This window comes from Vidua macroura, chromosome 3 (assembly GCF_024509145.1).
Source record: "Vidua macroura isolate BioBank_ID:100142 chromosome 3, ASM2450914v1, whole genome shotgun sequence".
NCBI classification, from domain to species: domain Eukaryota; kingdom Metazoa; phylum Chordata; class Aves; order Passeriformes; family Viduidae; genus Vidua; species Vidua macroura.
Window position 1 is genome coordinate 26,815,237 of NC_071573.1, and position 25,919 is coordinate 26,841,155.

The window sequence follows — 25,919 nt, forward strand, 5'->3', positions numbered from 1 at the left end:
AAGTTTGAAGTGCTTCAGGTGTAGAGCTGTGTGTTGTCTGACTGAACATGCCCCATGCTGACAGCTGCTGTATAAGCAGGACTGAGAAGGTACTTTGTGAGTGGGAACCATCATTTTATGTGCATGCTGCTCTTAGAAACTTCACATGCTGAAGGGCTACAGCTACAAAGGGCTAATTTGCTTTTTAAACTCACACCATCAGGGAAGGTATGTTCCATGCAGCGCACAACAGGGATAAAAGTGACCAGTCTGCATTGCACCCACCCTGCAGGCTTCCAGTGCATAGTAGTGTTTCCCCACAACAATGGATCACTTATTTTTCTTACACAAGGCCATAGTTTTCCAAAACACAGCTCTCAAGCCAACAGTGCATTTCAGCTTTATTTATAGAAACAGAAAAAGATGCAATATTATAAAAGATATATAAAGCACCGAAAAAAAAATAGAAAACAATTTTAGTTCAGAAATAAGCATGCTCTAGATGACCTTCCAGGTCATTTCCATATTGGAGCTAGAAGTTTTGCATGCATACAAATTGGAATCCAGTCACTCAGTAGCACCTCGGTTCATGTAATAATGGTAATCAATATGACAGGAGAACAGATTCATGACTTTTTGCTCTAATGCTAATTCCACTTAATTACAAAGTCTGAGCAAAGCCTGAGAAAATTCTTGCCCTTAGCTCAGTGCTGCCCCAAAATGGAGGCCAACCTCAGATCCTTTCAGAAAATTCAGAGGCTTAGAGCCATGTACTCTGTGGCTGAGAGCATCCCTACAATCATCATCCAGTCAGTCAGGGGAGCCATGTCTTTGACCAGGCAGCATTCAAGGTAAGTTATTTTCAACAGGGCATTGTGTCTCCTAGAAATGTCTTCCAGGGAAATCACGGCATTGTCATGGCGGGGGAGCTTGGGGACTCTTAACATAAAAGGCTGGACCTTTGGCTTTCAAACAGCAAGAGATGGGCTTTTCTCTGGATGGATAGAGAGCTGAAGCCTCTGCCCTTATTTCTTCAGGAATAAATTGAGGGTAACAAGAAGGCTGCTATAGTTGTGAGCAGCAGAGACATCAGAAATGCAGGCAATAAACAGAAGCCTGTCTCAGGAACTGAAATTTTTGTTGAAGGGATAAATTATATCAGACTTGGCTTAAGTTGCAGGAGTGATGGACAGTAGGACACTAATTCCCAACAGGCTGAAATGTCTGCCAGAGGCACAGAACAAGTTTTGACATGCTTTGAGTGGAGGAAGCTGCTTTTGGAAGAAGTCTACTCCAGAACTTGTGGCCTTTTGACCAGGCCTAGGGGGAATGTCTAACTTTAGAAAGACTAAAGGTCTTCTGGCTGCTCTTCAGTATCAGTTTAAAACAGAATAGTGTAGGAGACACCCATAGTATCAGACAGGGGAAGAGTCTCCCCTTAGAAAAAAGCATGTGTCAAAGCACTCCTGCAGCCTGGACACCTGCAGGCATGACCTTCCCAGATCTGAACAACACAATATTTGGGTAAAGATGCTGCTCTAACAGGTCTGTGTGGCCAAAGGAGATGGAACTCCAGCTAATCTGGTGCCACTGTATTGGACCATTCTGGTTTTTTCTAAAGGTCTTAAAAAGTTCCTACCAAGGTGTCTGCAATATATTGCAGGAGCTGATTGTTTGGACACCAGAGAATGAAGCAGACTGGACAGATTTACCATTAAACCAGACTGGAGATATCTCCTTTTGTAACAGAACAATACAGGAGGCACACTGAACAGTCTGAAGGTGGTATTAGCCCCAAAATAAAGGTAGTCATTAATGCTTTAGCTCTAAGACAAGGCAGAGAGCACTTAAAGTCCAAGGAGCTTTAAAAGCATATTTGATTTAAAAAGAAAGGTGTTCCTTAAGAAAAGACCTTCCTCCCTACTCTCTCTTTTTAAAGAAACAAAACAATTTCTAAGGTTACCAAAAATGTGTTATTTTAAAGGCAAAATTTCAAAAGACGATATTAAAAAGAAAAAGCAGGCGTTGCTACAGTAGGTGGAAAAGTAGTTTAAGGCAGAATTACTCCAGTCAGTGAGAATACAAAATGTTCTAGCTTATATTGGAAAGCAGTCAAGAAGAAGTGATGAGCATCATGCCCTTCTTGGAATAGTGTAAGTGCAGGGCACAGCCCTACATGCCCCTGGACACCATCTGTGAGAGACTGGGCTTTTTTAATTCTCCAAGGTAGAACTTTTTTTTCTTCAATATCTCAAAATGGGCAGCAAAACATGAAAACAACCCTCAACAGATCTAAAATGCCTGTTCTGAGATGCACACTTCTAATGTACACAGAGTCACAAAGATGCTGTTTTACAAAAATAACATAATTCAAAATGCTTCATAATTTCTCCCCATTCCCCGCTGCAGCCTATCAGTGTTTCTGCAGTTCAATTCCTGCATTTGCAATCCAGAATCAATTAAATGAGCTTTTGGTTCTAATACATGGACTGAAGACTTGGTTTGGCTCACCCTTGTGCAGATAGAATATCCAGTGTAGAAAAACCATCAACCTGCCTTAAGAATAATTGTTTGCATCCTTCCTAATGTGCAGCATACTTCTGCTCCCATTCAATTCCAACATGAGAATAGCAGTACAGGAATCCAAGAACAGTCAGTGTCACCCACGGCCAGCCTATAAATAGAAAAGACAGACAATCCTAGTCAGAATAATTAATGACTGCTTCAAGTAGAAATACTCCTGGGATGGCCAACTTGTGATGCTTCTAATTAATTTTATTAGCAATTCAGCTTCATAAATAAGTAGAGTCAACCCACAAAATTTGAAAAGTAAAATTGTCTAAGCTCCAGGGTTGCCTGACCCCCTGGCAGTCCTTGTCTTTCTCATTTTTCAGTGAATTGGACCAGATTTATTCCTGTTGAACTACAAAGGTCTGTTTCAATCCTCTGGAGTGAGTTTGTCTATCAAGCAGATTCCCCCAATGAACCCTGATACTTTAAGCTGGCTATGGTGCTTCCTAGGCACAAAGGGATGTATAGGCACAATGAAGATTGTTAAAAATCTGAACAAATCTATTTAACAAGTCTATTACCTGTTCTGCAAAAGGAGTCTGGGGTAATCTCTGATTAAGGTTGTTTTGGCTATCCTGCAGCTGGGTGTAAAGCCTGATGTACCCCTCTACAGCCCACTAACAGCTAATGTGTGTCAATGAAGAACAGACAGACCTCTCTGCCTGATTTGCCCAATGCCCAGCAAACTATTTAACTATGAAGACTCTTCCAATATATAAGTCTTTGTTGGTGAAATGATGTTTCATTATTATTTCAAATTCTTTTCAGCAAAAGCCACCATCCTTTCACTCAAACTTATCATAGCAAACAGCAGTAAGGTCACAAGCCAAAAGGTCTATTGCCTTCCAGTAGAGTTGTAAATAATTTGAAGTCTGTAATCAAGTAAATGATTTTGCTTTCCTTGATAATACCTTTCCTGACACTTCTGTTTCCTTTGTCCGTTCTCCTCCTTTCTCTAGCATTTATGAAATTTAGATCTTACAGGTCGAAATCCTCAGTGCTAGGCCCTGATGTGTTTTAGTGTGTGTTGTCTGAGGAAAGGGGACAGAGAGGAAGATGTTTGAAGGTTTTTTTAACAGCTTTTTTTGTTGCCATTGTTGACATAAAAATTTTGGTCATATGCATGAATGGTTTTCTGCATGCTGTCCTTGGACTTCCAACATCTGCTTCTGAAAGAAAATCTGCCCCTTTTGGGGAAAACTCTGGTCTAAAGGAACCTACTGGCACACAAGATTCCCTTTTGGCCTGGAAGGAGGGATGGAGAGAAGGCATAACCTCTGCACAACACGATACTCCAGGAAGAGCTCTTTCTGAAGGCAGATTTACAAGGTGCATTGCAGGCTGCTTTTGGCCAGGCTCCAAGCTAATTCCAGTCAGGGGGCAGTTTAATTGTGCTCACATCCAGCTGAGCTTTAGCTCAATACCCTGCCCTCAGCAGAACTCAGAGCCCCAGACTCAGTCCTGCACTTCTGGGGATGGCATGTGCTGGGACCCTTCCTCTGTGCTCCAAGAGCTGGGCAGTGTCACACTTCATCCTGGAATGGTTCAGAATAAATTGCATCCCTCTGCTGTGAATAACTGTGTTTGTTTCATGAACCTCTAATTATTCTCACCTTGCTTTGTGGTGAAATACTGTCCTGTAACCTGACTGATTTTCATGGAGACATTTAAAAATATTAATCCCTTGTCTTCACAACACCCTAAAGCAAAATTATACTTTTGTTTAATTATTTGTTTCACAGAACAAATTTGCTGAGGTATCTCCAAGGGGATTTTTAACCATAAAAGTCTTGTTTTTATTTCAGTGAAATTAGCCTACTGCAGATTGGGTTTCACCTTCAATAGCAAGCTAAAGCCCAGCTGTGCTTTGTCTCTTTTGAAATTGCATGTGAAAGTATGTCAATAGATGTAATAAAAACATACCTCTTCTGGCAGCAATATTGTGGCAGCTGCTTTATACAGACAGAACCAGAAAATTAAAAAAAGGACTGAGTCTAGAATTGGTCTGTTTTAGGGACACTTTGGAAATTTGCTAGTTACATGTTTTGCATTTTTAAATACTGTAAAGCTCTGGCACACAGAAAATGTGCCAACAGTAGCTGACTTGCTTGCTCTCCCCAACCAGCACATTAGAGATCTTGTCAGAATACATAGTTACGCACTGGAAATGAGCAGGAGACTTGTTTTTATTACATGATCAAGATAGAATTGATACAAACTTGCTGCAACAGGAACAGCTTTTGGAGTTATTCTTTCAACTTCCTATTTCTCATTCCAAAGTATTTCTTCCTACTTTGCAAATTACTAGAAAAGGTCATGCTTCTATCACACTCTGGATTTTGACAGGAGTGGGGTAAAACTAAGCTTTCAACTGAAAAGCAACAGTCTGGATCACAGCTCTCAAAAGACCAGTTATATCCTTATTACCTCAGCTCAAATAATTTGAACCAACATTTAATCATGGATCCAGAAGGAAGCTCTTTCAAATTTCCTCATCGTCCACAGTAATGAAAAAGAATCACACTGGCAATGTTTTGGGCATACCCAGGTTTCACATCATCATCAAAACACTAGGAAACAGTCCTTTGTTCCTTCCAGTCCGTGAGATGTAAGAGAATGGAGCTGTAGTTATGTTTTGCATTCTCCAAAACTGCCTTAGTGGCTCTTGGACCTAAATGTTATTTTTAGATGTGCCTTGGCTGCACAGTCCTCAGAAGTCTTCAAGTGCAGAGTAGTTATTAAATCAATTGAAGTCAGAAGAACTAATCTCCCTGAAAAGCTTGGCTGGTGGAGCAAGCATACATCTACTCTGACTTTGATTTGGAAGTACCTAAGTTGCTGTAAGGCTTAGCACTCAGGAAAATTTATTCTTAAACAAAAGTTCAAATGTGACAAAGACACTGAAGCAACTCCTCTGTAAAGTAGAATTAAAGAGACACAATGGTGGGAAGGAGGGGGAACAGGCACCAGTCTGTCAAGCATAATAAAAAGCCAAAGCAAACCAGCATTTGAGGCCAAGACAACTCTTACCTACAACTACTAACATACTTAAAGGATCAGTAAAAATACTACATTTTCAGAAAAAAAACCACATTCCAAACTACAGATCTGTTGAAAGAAACCTATTATCTAGCCCAATGTTTGAAGCATCTCCAAATGTTGGGCTAGATAAACACTGCATTTTTAAATTTTAATTTCATGTCTTTTTGTCACTTCCAGGTGGACCTGTCTGACCATTACAGCAGGGAATGTCACACAGCATGTGTTACAAACATGGTGCAGTTTGATACCCAATTAGTCTTCAGATAATTGGAAAAGAAAACTCTACCTGTTTTCAGCTGTGTTGTAGCAAAGCCCTAACGTGATTCAGAGCAGGTGTTTTTGCTGCTACTTTCAGCCTCCACATTGCACATGTGTCAAAGGACAGACAATAAATTCTGCCAGCAAACACACAGCTCTCTAGATCCCAGCTGGGCATCTCCATCCTCCCACCCCATGTAGAGCAGCACACAGTCACAGGGTGTGACAAATTGCCACTTTGTCCCATTGTAAGCCCCCAGCAAACAGCTCCCACATATTTCCCCTCCACCCATTGCGCAGCTTGGGAGCAGAGCAGCTCAACCAATGGGAGCAGCTTGGGAGATTAGGTAAGGCTGACCTGACTTATTCCTATAGATTTCCAGGCATTGAAGACACTTTAGCTGGTGGGTGTGGAAAAGGTCCAAATAGTAACAAAAAATATTACTGTACAATAGGTAGTTTTCAAAGGAAACCCATGGAAATGCTGTAAGGATAACTCAGCTTTGTCCCATGCAGCATCTGGAAAGATGACTGAGAAGGACAAAATTCTAAGCTTTCTGAACCTCAGCCAGGTACACTGGCCGTAACCACAAAAAATGCCTCTTCAGTAGACATAAAGCAGTTTCCAGCAAAAAGCACTAACAAATGCGTAACATAGTAATCTACTTATGTGAATTTTAAATCATACCATCCCAAAGAATGCTTACATCTGTGGCTTTCTAAGTACTTATCACTGCTGTGAAAAACTGAAAATGGAGAGATAACAGGCCAAGACCATCAGCTGCAACACAGGATGACCACAAATCATTCAGATCAGCATTACTGAAAACAAAAAGCCAAAAAGTCTATTAGTGTTTTCATAATACAAATCGGTTGGATTTAGTAGACAGAGGTCACAAAAGTTGTGGCTTTCCTGTGTTCTTACTGTGCATGGAACCAGCTTTTACCATAGCTAAAATAATTTTACTTTTATGCTTGATGGCACTGAAGAAAGTTTTGTGCTGACACAGACTTTGTTAAGCAACAAGATATCAATTTAACCTATGTCAGGGCTAAGGCTGCTGACCACGCTTTTTCCTGTTAATTAGATATGCTGCAAATAAACAAATTCATAGGTAGAGCTCAAAAGATTGGCCTATCCTTTAGCTTTTATAAAGCACCCCCCAATACAATTCAGTTGTGATGCCAAAACTATTTTCATTGCACTAACTATGCATATGAAAGAAAAAACCAACCAACCAAACAAACAAAAAAAAACCCCTACAAAACCAAAAAACCCCACTACCACCATGCTCTGCTATTTGCTAGTAAATGCTCTCTGGATGCAAGTATCCAGAGATTTTCTGTTTTGTCTTTGGAACTAGAACCTCATTTAATGCTAACTACCATGACCACTACCAGCTCTCCAGATGCTGCACAACGTAGATAAAAAGATTATTTCCCCAGTATGTGTCACCTGATATGAGCAGGATAATTTCACTGTATATTTCTTGGTGTGTTTTTGTGATATCCTACCTTAAGCATTTTTACTTCTAACCCTTGTGTAAAGCACAAAAAAAAAGTCACAGGAGTGAATTTTTCTGCTTCATGTTTTAAAATAAATCTTCACCCTCTACTACTTTTCCCAGCAGAGCTAGTCAGTGGAAAAAAGCCTGGTATTTTAGGCAGTAATTGTGGTCTCATGCATATCAAGTTGACTCTGGAGTAATTCAACTAAAATCAAAAGAACCATATTCATGCTACTGCTGAATTTGAATTAACAGTAAGGAAGACTGATGCAAACTGCCTGTCAGAATCTTCCTGCCAAAATTGTTAATGAGAAAGGAAAAAAATCCAACCAACCAGCTTTAGTTTTCAGATTATGAAGGGGTGAATCTGTAAATCACAAGCAACCTTCCCTCTCCTCCCATGTCTTAAATTGAGACCTACACAGAGCTAATATGAAATCAAAGCCCACAAAATACGAAATCTTAATGCTCATTTATTTTTAGAATAGAGACAAAATCTTCTAAAAGCATTATTGTAAACAAAGATCCACCTTCACCCTGAAGCAAGGCAAGAGAGCTACCTCTATGAAGTGCTCTGCAGAAAACATTTTAGAGTCATATATCTGGCTTAGGACAGCACTATGTTTATCATTAAATGTCTGCTCAGGTATTCCCAACAGAACTTCCTTAAATAGGATGTGAACAAGTACATAAAGATGAGACTTGCAAAGATTTTAGGGCACTTTTCAATTGTAATTATCTGCTGAGTGTTATATATAAGAATGGAAACACCAGAGCCAGGAGCCTCCTTTTGTTACAGTTTTAAGATGAAACAGGAGAATGAAGAGTTAACTCCCCAGGAGAACATGAACATCCCAAAGGCAGAGCTGGGAATGTTGTTGTTGCCTGGCAGGATCCTGAGGTGAGCATCTGCCTCTCACTGAGCAGAGAGATGCCCATGTTATATATAGAAAGACATGCTGAGCAGAAAGGTGAATTAACTTCCCCTCTACTAGAGCTTCAAATTTCAGGAAGATTTCTGTCTAACTGGGGTTCTTGGATTTAGGTTTGTGTGTCAGGCATTTCACATACAATGAAGCTCCTTCTCTTGCCTTTTAGTACTAGGGAGCTCTTGAGAAATCAAGGCTATATATTCACAAAAGAAGAGGATTTAAACCAGGGATTCAGACATGCCATCAATCACCAGCAAGCAAACATTTGGGTAAAAAGGTGATGCACTATAATTTATTTCCTCAACGTGATTTCTGGCTAAGATACCCTGAAATGGTCATGAATATAAGATGCTTAAATGACTGTAAAATAATTAATTTTTAAATATGAAGAATGATTTAAAGATTAATTATTCACAATCCCCTTCCTACCTGCAACCCATTTTTTAATCTGCCATTTTTCCTTGTCATCCTTAAAGCCATTCATATTCCAAGACCACTGCAGCTATTCCATGGTGCTGTTTTGTGTCTTCACAGCATTAAGAATTAAAAAAAAAGCAGACAGTGTGAAAAATTTAACAAGTACTTACAACCAGCTACGCTAGCAACAAACTACAGCTCCTTATCGCAGAGCTCTTGTAGCTGAAATGCTCCATGGATAAACATCATATTAACTACTAGAGCTCAGTGCAGTAAGAGAAGGGCTGAGAGCAGAGTGTTAATTTACATGAACACTGCATTTTGATAATTGCTATATCAGTGTACAGCTAACACTACAAGTGAGGTCATTGAGCTAAGTTCTCACTTAACAGAAATACAAATATCTTGAGGGATGGAAGTGCACAGATAAGGTAACCAGGCAATCCTGCAGTCGTTCACTGAGCCATAGCAATCAATGCAGGACTAAGGCATTTTGAACTGCTGGTCTCAGGCTGTATGAAGTTACTCCCCTTCTGCTTGTGTCTTGTTTTCACAGTGTCACCAAAGGGCAAAGAAAAGGCCTGATGCAGATTTAGGGAGGTAGCCCTGGAGAGAAAGTGGTGCCTGAAGGTGGCCAACAGAAAACCTTGACAACAAACAATCTCCATCCCACTGGTGGCATATCCCATGAAATGGAATTGTTGCACACAAGCTATCTGGAGCAAAAGGCCCATACAGGATTGCCTCAGTTGACCACTTTTTGAAAGAACAATTGTTTCACTTACCTGCACAAGCTGACCTGACCCTGCTGCAGCCCATAGAATCATAGCAACTTAATAGAAGAATTATCAGTAAAATAGTTAAATTATAGATTGCTTGTAGATGAAAGTAAATTCATTTTAATTTTTGGGGAGAAAACAAATCTGTGTTAGTCCATCATCAAGGCCACTTGAAACAAAGGAAAAAACTAATTTAAAATTCCTTGAATGATGTCAGTATTTAATTGACTTCAAGGACAAAATTAGACAATTTGCTTGTACATTCTCAGAAAACACATTCTGGATTTCAAGAGTACATCTACTGAGTTTGGGGAGGGAATACCTTATTCTCTGCTTTCTGTGTGAACTGGGCAACACAGAGCCCAGAGAGTATCTGAAAATACAGGCCTCCCTGGGTGAGCTGCATAAGCACAGAGGTCATCTGAAGCAAAAGCTGGTAAACCATTTATCACTTGTGTCAGAAAACACATTAGAAACACCCAGGCAGCTATATCAACATGCAAAATCTGCCAGCATTTCCAAGGACAGGGATCTCATTTGCTAAGCCTTGCTCTACTTTTCTGGGATGTGGTCTCAGGCTAGTAAGCAGCCACCTGGGGAGGAAGCCTGATCAGCACAAATCTGGATGAGTTACCTGACGCACGCTGGTGCGTGGTCACGGAGATCAAAACCATTCTGTCAACCCAAGCTGATGCTGAGAGATGCAACCCTTCTTTGCCTTGTACCTGGCTTAGAGCAATGTAAAGAATGGGAATGGAAAGATTTAAATCTTGTAACAGCCTAGCTGTTCTCCTTGTTTCCCTGTTTTAAGCAAGCTTCCTGAGCAGCTGTTGAAGGAGATCACTCACAATGTTCCTTTCAGGTAAGACGGCTGCACTGGCATAGCAAAGCATATACTGAAACAAGTCTGCAACTACAAAAAGATCTCATAGAACCCCATCTTTTCAAATTGTTATATCTTTACCAGCATATTCCCTTTTCTAAAAGGAAAAAATCCCTCACAACCTTTCATAAAACTGTAACAAAGTTATAGAATTACTATGCCTTGCCAGAAAGTTTTTGCCTATGTTTAAATTGCCTTATTTAACAAAGTGCAGTTTAGTGCAATGAGATATAATCTTTCCATGTGCTTCTCTAGCCCACTAAAACTAGCAAGGAATATGATCTGATGCACGGCTGTTACACCCTTGTCCCACCTGGGCTCTGCTATTCAGTGTAATATAAGCAGTGCTGCAAATCTTTAGCATGACAGTTAATAACACCAATATACACATCTTGCTCAAAACCAGTATATACCTAGACCTCTCCAGAGAGATCCATGATACATGAACTCTGTACTGTTCAGCTAGTTTCCTCTTCTTCTTCTGTGCCTGGCTGAGACATGTTGGAGAGGGCAGGATCCTGCCAGCCTCACTGACTCCCTGCTCCCCCCTCCTGGTGGGGGCAGCCTCCACGGTAGAGACTTGGGCTTCACTCCCAACCACTGTGGGATTTCTCCTAGTGCTAATTTCACATCTCCTGGGAGACAAATATAATGAGAACTGGCTACGAAGCAGTCATTTCCATTTGTAAATGGGACAGCACAAAGGAAGAAATGAGAACAAATTTCCATATGTACAGTCTCTGCTAAACAATCATCTCTGCAAATCTGTCCCCAGTGTGTGTGGTGCATGCTGCCTTTATGGGATCAGCCACACAACCAGAATAATTAAGAGGATCCAATAGAACAGAACTGGATCTGATCTGATTTCAGATCACAGTTCATGTGCAATGGTGTGGCTACATGGATTACTCATTTTACAGATAAATTTGGGCTAATTAATGAATGCTGCATCTCAAGCAGGCCGAGACTGTGATCAAATATCTTTGCTTACAATCACTACATGCAAAACAACAGTTCCCCACATCCTCATTTTTAAACTGAAATACCAAGATGCCAAATCAAGAGAGCATGGTGGCTACAGAGGTTGGCTGGGAATGGGCAAAGCCAGTGTTGAAGAAGGATAGAGTGCAGAGTGTTCATCATTTACCCTGACTAGCTAGAGAACCAAAAGATTGCCTTTTTTTTTTTTGCCAGGGTTGGGGCAGGGGGACAGGGTATATGACACCCTGCCAAAACAGGCTGTTTTTCTTCTGAAGGCAGTATCACTCCTGATCTTGACAAGGAGAGTAATGCAAATTTCTTTGGCAATAATTAGCATACATAACAGAGAGGACAGAGGGTTCATTTTCTTCCCTTCTCCTTTATTTTCAGTTGGCTCTTCTACTGATTCTACATGAATTATTACTAAAAATCAATGCCCCATGCTGAAGTAAATATTCTGGATGAAATGCAAGAGCTTCTCAAATTTTATGCATGGTCACTGAATGCAGTTGATTTTTGCACAGGAAATGGACATTTAAGAAGAAAAGTATTAATTTGTTTTACTGGTTCTTTTCCCTATTTGAAAATCTTAAAAGCACAATCTGGTTCTACAGCCACCCTATATCACTTTACTAATTCCTTTCAAAAAATCTTTTGAACAGATACTGGTACATCCAGGATAAATTTTGAAAGTTTTGTTTGGATCAAATTTTGCAACACAAGTTTTAGCACTCTTCACATCTGCTCACACTGTATTCATCATATGGGTCAAAACTGCTCTTGATAAGTCCTTTTTCCCCTTTGAAGAATTACTTTGCATTGGGATTTGTCTCAGTGTTCACTTTTCTGCAGAACTGCAAGATAACTATGGATAAAAGACCTTAGTCTGTCCTTCAGTGAGTACTGGCCTCAAGTGAAGAGCTCAGCTGCAGTCAAAGTTTGTCGTAACAAAGAAGCCTGATTAAATAAGCGAAATTTACCATTTGGCAGAGTCCTTCAGCTGTTCATAAAAGTCGACAACAATACTAAATGTTTTCATCAGAACCTGTGCTTAAGTCTTTGACTTGCATCCTTGATGACCTTTCAATCACATTTTAATACATTTCAATTACCAAGGCAGAAAAATTATCCTGGCAGATGGACCAAGGTCATTACCAACTTACTAACATCTCTACCTTCCCTTTTGCTGAAGTCCCTGTATCTTCTATGGCTTATATAATAAATATAATAATGAACTATTCTTTTATTCTGCAGTGAGTGATGTAGCTTAATTTGTTTTAAATCCTAACCCAAACTACAACAGATGTTATAACTGTTGGGTAGAATACTTAAGAAGTTGTGGCATCATTTGTGTCTCCATTTTGATTTGCTACTGGAGGCCTTAAAACACAATAAATGGAAGGACAAGAGCAGAAGAGTAACCCAAATGCATTGGCATCACTCTAGACAAAAAATATGAAAAACTTTAATGTTTAAGTGATCAAGTAGATCTTCAGTAAAAAAGAAGAGATGTCTCAGGTGGACTGAAAACGCAACTAGGGAAACAGCAACAGAAAAGATGGGAAGCAAGAATCAAACTCACAGATGTGAAAAAAAATTCTCTCTTCACTAAAAAAGAAGACATAAGAGGCCTCTTCAGCTCATCAATACTGATCTAACAGTCCACTTAGAATATGGGCAAAGAATGGGCACTATATGTCACCTTAGATGACAAATTATCTTAATCAAGTATGTTATGAGAGACTAAAACATTCAAGTACTCTTGTTAAAAAAATACTTTTTTTAGAAAAGTAGACTGCAAGAAAGATTCAATAACAATGTATTTTTTCAAATCTGAATTGGTTATTTTTAGTCATAAAAGTAAAAAAAAGCTTATATATCAACATAAGCACTTGAGTGTGCCTTCAGCAGGGGCAACAGCCAGCTCAGCTTGCCTTGTGCCTTTGGTGCATGCATGCATCCCACACATGCAGAATGGATACCAAAGGTCATGTGACAAAAGAGACCCCCAAAAATTTTCTATGTGTAATATCAAGTTAGGACTAACTAGGGTGGCCTTCACCAGACAAAAAACAGGTCCAGTCTTTTGAGCTTTCTTTTAGAGCTAATGATGCTAGTTTTGTTTCAGTCTGAAGACTTAAGATAGTCTATAGTGAGGAGTTGTAGGCTTGGCACAGGTTGACCAGCAGCTTAATTATAGCTGTCATCTCATTAATGCAGAAAAATTTTATTGCCTTCCTCTTGGAGATATAAGTGGACTTAATCTTGTATCTCAATCAGGCTTACCAGAACATTAAATACAAGTGCTGTCAGTAGCCAACTTCTTTGATGAAGGCAGCAGTACATAAAGCTGAATTGAATTAATAATTAAATTACTCCTGCAGAACTCACACAATGGTAGAAAAATTCTGTAGAAAACTTAAGTAAATGTTAACATTTTCAACAAAATAACCACTGTCTTTGACTAATGGAGATCTAATCAGACTATACATTAATTTGGAATAATCTATGAACTGTCATGGAAGTAATTCGTGTCATCTCAAACCCAGTACAAATTTGTCAAAGTACTACATGTAATACAAGGTCTTGATGTAATTAACTTCAGTGATTAAAACTCTCATAAACTGTGTGTCCTTGGCCAAGCACAGCACCGCCATGGTCTCAGTTTCAAGAAAGCTGATGGGTCAGCACTTACTCTTGTAACACAAATACAAGAAGGTTACTGCAGGCAGACCTGTGCAGCTGGATACACCACTGTGCCTGCACTGAGATAAAATCATACATACATTATGTAACACCACAGACAGTGGGAAGATATAGAAAGTGCAAAGTGCAAGCAAGACAAAAAATCCTGAGACACTCCTTATTTTTTCAGAATCATGTTGAAGACTTAGCAATCTAAGATGTGACATCTGGGTCTGGGGCAGGTCTTCCTTCTTTTTTTACTTTGTCAGTAGCCATGCTCATTGTAGCACCTGCACATCATGTTGTAGCAACAATGCATATTGCTTTTGATAGGGTAGTAGTTATATTGAATTAGATTCCCAAAAGAAAACATGCTTCTCCCCAGGAAGCTTCAGCTGGAGGCTCCATCTGGAGCTGCCCCCAATGCTGGGCTCAGCTCTTTGCCTCCTTTGGAAGGAAATTAGAGTCACTACATAAATACCCCAGCATTTTCTGTGACCTCACAGCTTGCACACTCTCCTGTGGCTAAATAGAAGAGAGAGGTCCTCTCCCTGCTCCCCAGACTATATTTGGTTTCTATACAGCAAATGCTTGAAGAAAATCAGACTTTCCAGTATGGCCCACAACTGGCAGAAACTACATCCTTACAGATGCTTCCAGATAGTCTTTAGCATTCCCCAGGAAGCATCGAGAACCCAGACCATGGGAAAAACATCTCACTATTTCACATCACCTGGGCAGTGGCCAGTAAAGGTGAGGAGAGATTCCTAGAGGAAGAAAAAAACCCCACACAAATAAAAATAAGAGCATCATAAAGGAACCCTAATCTATGCACGACAGACACACTTAAGACAGACAATCCTGGAGGGAAAAAAGGGGGATGGAACCAAAAGACTTATTTCATCTCACAAGATACATTTTGACAATTCTTCTGGACTGTCAAAGCAAGTAAATGCTGACTCTATCTCCTAGTTTCTCCTGTCCTCATCTCACAACCTTTCATCAGCACTAGCGTTACTTTAAAAAGAAGTATGAGACAGATCTTGTGTGTTTGACTGCACTGCAGGAGCCAGCTTCAGTGAGAGACAGCAGCAATGCTTATCCCAGTGAAAAAGAAGACACCTTCACATTAGTGACTGATCAGGACATTTTTAACAAGGACTTGACCTTTCTAAATCTGCCACAAGTCAAACAAATTGAGAAATGACTAGTTTATGGCAATCCCTTTTATATACAATACAGTGGATTTTTCATGTACTGTTACCACAGAAGATTACTGGCAGCTCAAGAAGCACGAAAACCAATGCACTGAAGGGATCTTCTAACACCACTGTGTTTCTGCTTCATGACCACTACTTGCTCATTGCTCTGTGCTTACTGAGCTCCACTCACAAACCCCAAAGAATCTGGTGTCACAGCAGGGCTGTGGAAAAGCACATCACAGGGAGGAATGAATGTGAATTACTACTGACTGACATCAGGCACAAAAGCCAAAATCTACTCCCAGTTCCACTACTTACCCTATTCCTTTGTTTCCCCTTGCTACTTGTAAAGCAACTGGAATCACAAAATTCTTCAAATGTTTAGGTCAAAAATAGAATAGTGGACAACAAGGGGATACACACATGTATTGCCATATTTTGCTGCTCAGAAATCTGGCAATCTACTGTAACCTTAAAGTGACCAAAGCAGATTCAAATGAAGTTAGGAGACAAAACCATGCTCACTTGCTCTCTCCTCAGAAATAACAATTTTGGACAAACCAGGTTTATAAGGACAGGTGTTTTGGGACACTTTTGAGCAATTTTGCCTGATGTTGCTAAGTGCAACAGAGGTTTTACTGAAATAAAGACAGGTGCTATTTATTTTTTTTTTCAGAAACATCATCATGATGTAAAATTTGCATTATCAGGTTAATGCAAAATTAATGTTTAATGCATCATTAAACAGGTTAGCTCACACAGTGATGTACATGGAGTTTCATAATATTGTCACCACCAGGCTCATTGGAGAGGGTGCCTGAAAAACAACAGAATCATCTTGCTGCTACTAGAAAAGGGTTTTAACTGTGGTTGCTGTGATTGGGACAGCATTTATGTTCAGCATAAAGCAGAAAGATGGCATCAAATGCCCTAGCAAAACTCTGTGTCCCTTATGACTAAGCTGCACACAATTAACAGTATAAAAAGGTTCAATCCCTGTTTTACATAGTTGTGCTGGAAAAAGCTAAGAGTGTATTCATGACATTATGTGCTGTTTCAATCCAAGGAAGAGTTTTACTGAAATGCTACAAGGATTTTACTGAAATGCTGCATGGATTTATGTGAGGTGTCCTGGTAGTATGGCCTGTGGGCATTCTGAACTTGCAAAGGTGCCCTCTGCATAGGTATGGCCCCAACCATACAAAGTGAGAGCACAGAAGCAAGCATCAGCTAGGTTCTGGCAGAAATCCCTTCATGGTTTTACCCTCTTTGAAAAGTGGTCCTCCAAAGGAATCCCAGACCAGCTCCAGACATTCTCTAGGAACCCATTAGTCCTTGAGAAATTTGGCATCAGGTTGCTTTGCATCACTCAGGGATAACCTCTCCTAAGTGCATGGAGCAGAGCTTAATTACTAACATAATTAAATACAACAGTTCTCCCTCTAACCAGGGCCTCTGTCCCTTAGTAATGTCCCCCAGGAAGCACTGTCATGCTGCTATCAAGTAAAAATTAACTTTGGGCTCCTTTAGATTTTTTTCTTTGTTTGCTTTGTTTTGCAGCATGACCCAGAATAAAAGGAAGGCATTGAATTGTTTATGGGATAAAAGACACAACTGCCACCACACAAGTTGAAGCAGCTCAATAGCTGCAAACACCAACTTCCTGCAAAGAGTTGATGTGACAAAACTTGGACTCATTTTTGGAGTCAGGCGACAGATCTTCAGGCCAGTACAGAGCAGCAAGTGTATTGAAAGCAGGCTGTGTAAAATTCAGCATGCAGCTTACCCAAATTAGCTTTTTGTGAGACAGCCTCACAGCTTGGAGAAGGTTTCTTAAAAGCAACACCTTGATGGTGCTTTTTAAGGCTATGAAAGTGTCTATGAAAGAAACAAGGCTGATTGCAGTAAATGGAAGATTTAAAATATCTAGGATAAGCTCCTACAAAAATTTTCATATGATATAATAAGGCCCAGATTTAAATCCTTTGGTCTTTGTAGAAAATGAGTTTACCTGACAAAAGAAGACTCAGACATTTAAATCTGGTACTGACAAAATAGTGGGGTTTTGCTATCAATTTTAAAGGAAATATGACTGGGCTGCCAGAGTATGATGCTCCTTGTTGTACAGTGACAACCACTCCCAGCAGCTCAGCTGGGAGCTGAGCACTCAATAATTGGAAGGACTTGGCTTGAAAGTAGGGGAAATATCAATGCCTACCTCATATTGAAAATGCACTACTTGCTTGCAACAGTTATTTTGGGATTTCACATTTATGAGTACATGACAGGACCTTCTCTCACAATCCTCCCCTGCCCCACCCTGCAAACTATCCCCCACACCATTCCCTCTGAGAAAAGGAGTACATTCAATATTTTAGTAAATAGCAGTACTTGAGTACTAAAATTATGTATCTCTCTAGTAAAACATTTGGAGTAGAGGACAGGAAAATAAACAACTTTTCGTCTACTTCAGTGAAAAAAGGACACAATTTTAGATTGTGTTTTAGGTAGATCAAAATACTTCTGTCAAATTAAATTGTTTAACAAATAACTGCCAGACTTCTGGAAAGTGTTACGTCTCCTAACTTTCATGAAAAGTATTTAGAAAACAAAAGGTGACACTTGTGTCTGCTCTGAATCTGCAAATTTCACTTGAACCAATTTTGCTGTAATTTCTCCATCTACTCAAATTTTTCACTGCAGCATTTGGTTGCCTTTCAGCTACAAATTTGCCTATCTTCAGAATCATTCTGTGAATGGAAATCATCTCGTCCTTTCACCACCCTCCTGCTCTTCTCCAAAACCTGCCAAGCTCTGCTGCATGCTCTCTTACCATTAATTCTTACTCTCATGAAAAAAGTGGGCCACCAAGCACAGGATGTGAGCAGATCAGTAATATGATATAATATGGCAAAGATTTCTTCTTCCCCAAAACCAGAGAGAGAACAGGACAAAGTCAGTCACCCTTAAAGTCCAGTGGTGTCTGCTCCAGGCTGCATCTCTGCCTAGACCACAGTGCATGACCTGCAAGCACTAACAAGCAAGACAGAAGGATGCAAAGAAGTTACAGCATACACCAGCATTAAGGCTTTGTCCTGGATCCTGACACAGTTTCAGATCAGACTCCATAAATAACTTAAATAACATTTACATATCAAAAGAACACAACTGTCCTTGTTAACTTCAGCAGGAATTTCTGAGTAAGAAAAGAGTGGTCAATTCCCACATGACAAAAAGCCAAATGCTGACAGAGGCAATTGTTCTTCACCTCTGGGGCACAAATCTGAAGTGCTCCCCATACTTCCCTTCTCCTTTTCCTCATCTTCAACCAAATGTCAAGTCTTGCCTCTAGCCTTTCAAAGAAGCCTGCCAACCTGGCAGTATGTACTTCAGCCCCACGCTTGGAGATGCCTGAAGTGTTTTGTCTGAGTAGTTTCTAGAAACTGGCCTGAGGGAAAGGAGAAATAAAAACTAAAAAAATGAACCCAAAAAGCAAATAAACAATTAATAGTCTTGTAGCAAGAAATGTAAGGTGCTTCTAACCATACTAATACATCAATTTTTTTTTTTTTAATTCAAGTTTTCTAATATCAGTGTTAGAAAAAACTAAGACTATGCAGTCTTATTTCAGCACAAGTAAGTGCCTAGGCTCCAAAGGTATAGAAATATTTAGGTAAAACATATTTTTTCGAAGTTATTCTGCCTCTCAGCTCTTATTCACTACCTGTCTTTCACTAGTAGGTGGGAAAACTGCTCATAGCTCTCCTTGAGCTCATCCCACTGGAGTAGATTTGAAAGACACCAGATTTCTAAAAGGTCTGGTAACTTTTCTTCATATGGCAAAAGGGAAGGCTGTCCCAGGATGCCTAAGCAGGGCTCCCTCAGTCAGTGAGATATGTTCAAATTCTCACTCCTTGACCTTCCTGGCCATTTAGGCATCATCTCACCTGTACACAGGGTTTCGCCTTAGTATATTTCAGGTGCTTGAGGTACTTCTGATTTGGAAAAAAGGTACCAAAAGTAATTCTCCAATAACCAAAATCTGCAGCCTCTTTGGAATTTTCTTTATTGCATGAATCAGTCAGTGATTAGGAAATAGCAGTGGAGAAGACTGGATAGCCTTGAAAAACCAAGTACACACAGTATTATGAACCCAGCTTTCCCTTCAATCTGCATGCAAAACACACAATCTAGCTAAAAACAACAGAGTGCCTCAGATCTACTTCTCCAACGTGCTCTTGGAATTGCCATTAAAACCTAATTTTTACCCTCTGATCTTTCCAATCTTCTTTCCACTTTAAAAGATCTCTGGAGGTGGCAGGAGCAATCACCATCAGACTCTCTTAAATGAGCAGCTCCAGGCTTTTGACGTTTTGCTGAACACAGAAATACATGGACACAAACAGCTCTGGAAATACAGAACTAAAAGATGCCTCATAGCAAAAGAAAAGGGTCTTTTCAGGAATTATCAGGAAATTGTATATAAAGCAGCTTCTATCCAGGATTGTTTACCACAAATTTACATGACAATAATACTGTAACAGTCAAAATGGAAACTGTATTTTCTATTTCTGAGAAAAAGAGGTACTTTCTGTTAGTTTTGTGAATTCAGGTATGCATTAGTTCAGCCCTCATCTTGGGAGGCAGAGTCCTCAAGCTGGCACATGGCATGCCAGAGCAGAGCAAGGAAGAGGAGTCCTTCCAGTTTCACATTAGGAGCATTTTTTCCTCCATGTGATTTTACATGGTAAATCCAGATTGCTCATCAGTCACCCACTGACCTTTCCAAAATCCTCTTTAATACTTAATTCTGCATTTTATAATTTTAGGCCAAGTCTGTGCAGCAGGAGACCATGTGTGAAGAAGATAAAACAGAAAGCTTAACAAAAACCAGCCTCCCCATGTCCACAACTCTTAACCCAAAAGATTCAAGACAATAAATGCCCAGCACTTAAATACAGCTCCAACATCAAAGCATTTTACAGACCCCACATATGCTGCAATAAAAGACATGGGGAATATAAAATGCTCCTCTGTCAGGATGACCTGTCAGTAATTCCGGTGTAAGTACTCCCTGACAGGAGACTTGCACCAGTTTCCCTGAGGGCCTGCTCCTTATCTCACCAATATCCCTGTAAAAATCTTTCAGACTCTGTACCTAATTGAGCAATTGCTGTGTGTAAAAGCATCATGCAGATGTAGAAGGAGCATCCAAATGGACAATGAACGTGTATAATATGTACATCCATTGGCAGAAAGCAGCCAGAGAATCTTACTGGAATTTGTTTCCATGGTAGATGTGGAAGATCTTAGAAAGGAGAAAGAGGAGGTGCAGGCATAAGGTGTAATAGAGAGGAAGACTTACACAGAGCAGTGGAAGGAGACTCAGAGGAGGAAGAGTTCAGACTTTGGACTGGAGATGCCAATGGAGCAAAACCAGTGGACACCAGCACTTGCTGATGTAAATGCTGTGGCTCAAGGAAGGGTTGGACTTGAGAGCTGGGGCACAGCTGGCCAGAGGAAAGATACAGTCCAACATCCAAAGAACCATTCCTTTTAACAGTTGCATCCATCATCGCATGGAGACAAAGGAATTAATTTTGAATTATTTTTTACTACAAAAATTACGTTTTAATGCATTTTGCCTTTTAAACAAATTCCTTTAAAATTTAATAAGAACCACTGGTGAATTTATTGAATACCTGTTTTTTTGGTAATCTATTGAAGTAATTTATATAAGATGTACTGCATTAGTGAATCATGCTGTAAAGTTTAATAAGTTAAAAGGTGATAATTTTATACGAATGTAGGAATGGAAAAGTAAGAGCTGTAGTTGTGGATGTCAGTTCAAGTTCTATAATAATGCAGTAAATAATGTGATAGAAATATCTAAGTGAATTCATGGCCTGTGCAAAGTGATTTTCTATCAAGAAATGCAAGTATTTTTTATTTTGATAATGAAAATGAGGAAGTTTTTTCTTAAAAAATTTTCAGTTTCTATTTTCTCAGAAAATATGCAGGAAGATGTTTTTTAGAAGTAGCTAAAAGATAGAAACACAATGTTAATCTAAAATTGATTTTCTTCCTCTTTCCACTGACAAAGTACCTACAACGTAGGCACCACAATGTAGTAGAGCACATTTCGTACAAGGAAAGGCTGGGAAAATTGAGGCTGTTCAGCCTGGAGAAAAGAAGGCTTTGGGGTGACCTAATTGTGGCCTTCCAGTACCTGAAGGGAGCCTAGAGGAAAGGAGACTATTAGGAGGCAGATAGAGAGTGAGAGGATAAGGGGGAATGGCTTTAAACAGAGGGAGGGCAGGTGCAGATTAGATAGCAGATAGAAATTCTTCCCTCTAAGGGTGGTGAGGCACTGCAACAGATTGCCCAGAGAAGCTGTGGATGCCCCATCCCTGGAGCTGTTCAAGGCCAGGCTGGATGGAGCTCTGAGCAGCCTGGTCTAGTGGGAGGAGTCTCTGCCCATGGCATAGGGGTTGAAACAACATGGCTTTTAAGGTCTCTTCCAACCCAAAACAATCAATGATTCTTTGAAAGGAAAACTGGCAGAGTTGTAAGAGCTCAGTGCTAAAGGACTCAGTACGGGCCAGACTTTCTGCAGGTCTTAGATATCCAAAGGTACTATCAATTCTTCTGTGCTATTGGAAAACCCCTGAAGTCATCCACTGTCACACTTTACAACAACAACATAATCATCACCTTCTGCTTTTTTTTTTTTTTTTGTGTGATTGCTCAATGTTTCTTATAAAAACAGCTGAAGCTTTTTCAAAAAATCATTTCAGAGAAGTTCTTTTTCAGTGATAATGTGTAAATATGACAAAATACAACCTGTTTATCCTATCCATCATCTAGGATGTGCTACACGATATGTACTTATGCAGAGAAACTTCCTGTTCAGCTTGTTTAAATCCCATGATTATATTTTGAGTAAACAGCCCAAGAATTGAAACATTGTGCTCAGACATCCATAACTTCGAAGAACACAGCTTCAACATATTTTGAATCAAACCTAGTTAAGACTATTTGCTTCAACAATGAGTAGAGCTCTGCAATCAATGCTTACTGCATATGTTTCTTTGACCAAACTCATATCATTTAATGCAGTCTCTGCATGGAAACTGCCTTTTAAGAAAAGTTCAGCTAAAAATCTGTATTTTAGCATTTAATTTCCAAAATTGTGATTTACCATGTCAGACAGAAAGTCTGAAGCAAATCTGGAGAATGCTGTCTATAATAAATGGAACCAACCAATAAGCATAACTGCAACCAGTCAGTTCTGTGATTGGAATGTCAAACTCCATAGAACACTGGTAGTTAAATTGCCTCACTGAAGAGAAATTACATGGATTTGAAAGAATTACAAAAGGATGAAATATCCCAGCTGTCCTCATTCTCTTAAGGCACTTTTATTAAAATATTTGCTGGAGGCAGAGTTGTCCTGATGCTTAATTTTAACAGACACTTTAGAACCATGTATAAGAGTAGACCTTTTATAGAATGGAAATTTTGAAGTATGGCAGTAAATACAGAAAATCAGTATTGCAATTTTTTTTCTTTTTCAGGCATCAAATCAAAGGGTTACTTGTCTTGAAGCTGATTTCTTAAAATCCTATTGTGTAAATAGAATAATAGATTTTGTCTTGTTTGAAGAGCAAGGTACTGTACTGATCACTAGTTATTATGCACTTGCAATGTTAAGGTTTTTATTAATTTACTTCACCTATTTAAACTGTTTCATTAACACCACTAGAAATGAACTACCAAAAAAAAACCAGTGGGAGCAAAAGTGAGAGAGGTGCATCCTCTGGGCAAGACTGTATTGTGAATTTCAATCAGATAAAGAAGCAGAAAGAAAAAGAAGCAGTTGGATCAAGAACTTTTCTTTTTTTTTTTTCTCATGAGCTTGTGCAAAAGCTCATTACCAACTACCAGCTATTTTTGTAGGGAATAAGCCAGGGATACTCTCCAGTTCTTAAAGGAAAACTCTACCTGATACTAATTGGTATTACTGGAATGAGATCTCATCACAAACAGGAGCTGAAAGAATAAGACAGAGCTACTTTCTCATTAGTGGACTCCAAATCAGATGCTGCATCTAATCTGTCATAATACAGATTCACTCAAGTGTGTGCACGTGTACACACACACCTGCAAGCAGAGATTTTCTTCTAAACCTGAACAGCTAAACACATTCTGTTATATCAGAACATTTGACCACGTTAACTGATTTTAAAACATGCCCAGCAAACCGAAAAGTGAAATAGTCTGGCTCTCTTACTCTTTCTATTTTAAAGGACGAACTGTAACAAATGCTTTGTATAGTCATTACTAGATTAGGAAAAAAAAATACTTTCAAGCACTCAACATCAGGGTGAAGTGGTAAGGTGAGAGACAGAATAAAAGAGATCTTTTATTATATTAACCACATTCATTTCATATTCAAGGAGATTTTAATAGATGCCAATCCAAGAGAAATAACTTCAATTACTTTAATTACTTTTCCTTCAAAACTATGTATGAAAATGCCAAACAGGAATTATGAAACTATGATTTCCATTACTTGCCTCTTAGTCCTCAACGAGTGTGGGTTTTTCTCTCTCTCTCCATTTTTTTTTTCCTTTCGGTTTCATTTTTTTTATTAAACCTGCAGCATGGAACATATTGTCTTGAAAAGGACTATCATTCTTCTATGTCTGTATTCCAGTACTGTATGCTGGTAAAACCAACAGATTATACAGTGAACTGTCAACTCTTTCTCCAGCTATGGCTCTTGTTCACCTGCTGGCTAGTTAATGAATTAGTGTATATATACATTTTCTAGAGAATTCTTGCTTTTAACTGAGATATTTCTTAACTTCAAAAAATCCAAGATCAATGCAGGAAGACAATACTGAAGGAATTTTTTCCCGTCATGGCTTTTCCTCTCTGCATCTTTATATTTTCAGTCTTTTCTGTGATAATTATACAAAACCTTTTCATATATAAATATACCAAGTTTTGATTATAACTCAGAGAAATGGTTCTCATTATTAAAAAAATATACCATGTGGGGCTTTTTTTAAAAAATATCCTACTTCTGAATATCCTGCCTGCAAGCTTGTGGGATGAACAAGCCAAGGAAGCTGTTCAATAACCTTTGCCAAGACATTCTAACAAGAAAGGCAGCAGTCAGCATAGTGCTGTTGCCTTCACACACCAAAAGTGCTTCTGCTGCATTAAAAAAAAAAAAAAAAAAAAAAAAAAAAAAAAAAAAAAAAATTAGTGACAGTTTTCAGTGCGCTGCTTTCTGGTGAAGGAAAACTGCACTTTGATGCCAGTTAGCACCACGATGCTGTTGAGTGTGATGATTCATCAAAGGGGCCTGGAGGGCAGCTGAGGGCTTTAGCAGAACCATCAGACTGATTGTGCCCCCTGTATTCAGTACTGAGTGATCACAGCTGCTCTGCTTTTAAAAGTCTAGCCAGCTTCACAGCATCCCCAAGTTCTTTGTTTCTCTGACAGCCTGACTCCTCCATGAACATCCTGCTCTCCAGCAGGACAGCTCTGGCTGCTGCTGTGTGACCTGAGGCAGGCTGCTTCCAAATGCTCTGATGGACAGACGCTGCTCCTGGTCTTTCTTTGCACAGGCAGCAGATGCCAGCATGGACTGACTGAGCAGGTCACCGTTCGGTTTTCGGCATTTTGAAGCTATTATTAAACTGACATGGCATTTGGAGATGGGGACAACAGCTGCCTCTGAGAAGCATTATCACTTCCTGTTTTAATTAAATATTTGTATGCAGACAGCAACAGAAGAACACATCTGTCTGCCAGAAAATTAGCAAAGTGAGGATAACAAGATATAAGAATTGGAGAGAGTGCAGTGAGCTTCAGCCCTGCTGAAATCCTTCCTCTTCAGATAATTGTTTAATGCCTTAAGCATGTAAGAATTCATCCAGCAATTTGAGTCAGAGCTGGAGGCACAGAGTGGCCACACACATAATTTCCAACCATGAGATAGTAAGAAACCAATTATAAACAGATATATCTATATTACACTATAAACCTATAACTGGACCAGTGTCTAATCTTATGTCTTCTACAGAGCTACTTGACATTGGTACATTTTGGTACAGACCAAATACAATCAGGAGTAAAACACTGAATTGGTTGCCAATAGTTAACAAGGCAAAGATTACTGAAAAATGGCAAAAAGGAGAAGTGTAGGTCACCTGCTGGTTTTTTGCAGTCTACTGTCTCCATCCAGGACTTCTAATGCTTTCAAATCCTGACTGAACTTCTTCTCTCCCTTTGAAGAATCTGATGCTGAGACTACAGGATGAAATATTCAAACTCAACGCATGCAAATATGTTGCAGTAGGAGATCACTGAAATGTCCTGGTATTCTACACAAGGTATTTAGTTACTAGTAATGAGCCGAGAACTTTCCTCACCCAAAATATACCTTCACACTGAGGCTTCAACTCTAGACATAGAGAGCCAAATTTATACAAACTTTCTATATTATACAAACCCTAACCCAAACTTTCATTCAAAAATAAAAATCCCAATGAAAGAAAACCTTTTACCATTTCCTACATCAGGATAAAAGAGTAATGCCTGCCCATAAATGTTTGTTTTGAAATGCAAGCTAAGATTTTATTTTTCAATTAAAAAAATTCAAATCT

At 39.3% G+C, this 25,919-nt stretch overlaps 1 protein-coding gene across 3 annotated transcripts in view; it reads right to left on the reverse strand.

The window, feature by feature from the left end:
* Positions 1-356: 356 nt before the first annotated feature.
* Positions 357-25,919, reverse strand: part of HHAT (hedgehog acyltransferase) — a 138,989-nt gene continuing 113,426 nt past the window's right edge. For all 3 annotated transcript variants that reach the window (XM_053974439.1, XM_053974438.1, XM_053974437.1), the window contains one exon: positions 357-2,653. In XM_053974439.1, coding sequence (XP_053830414.1) covers positions 2,562-2,653 — 92 coding nt within the window. In that variant the 3' untranslated portion in view covers positions 357-2,561. The remainder of the gene's footprint in view (positions 2,654-25,919) is intronic.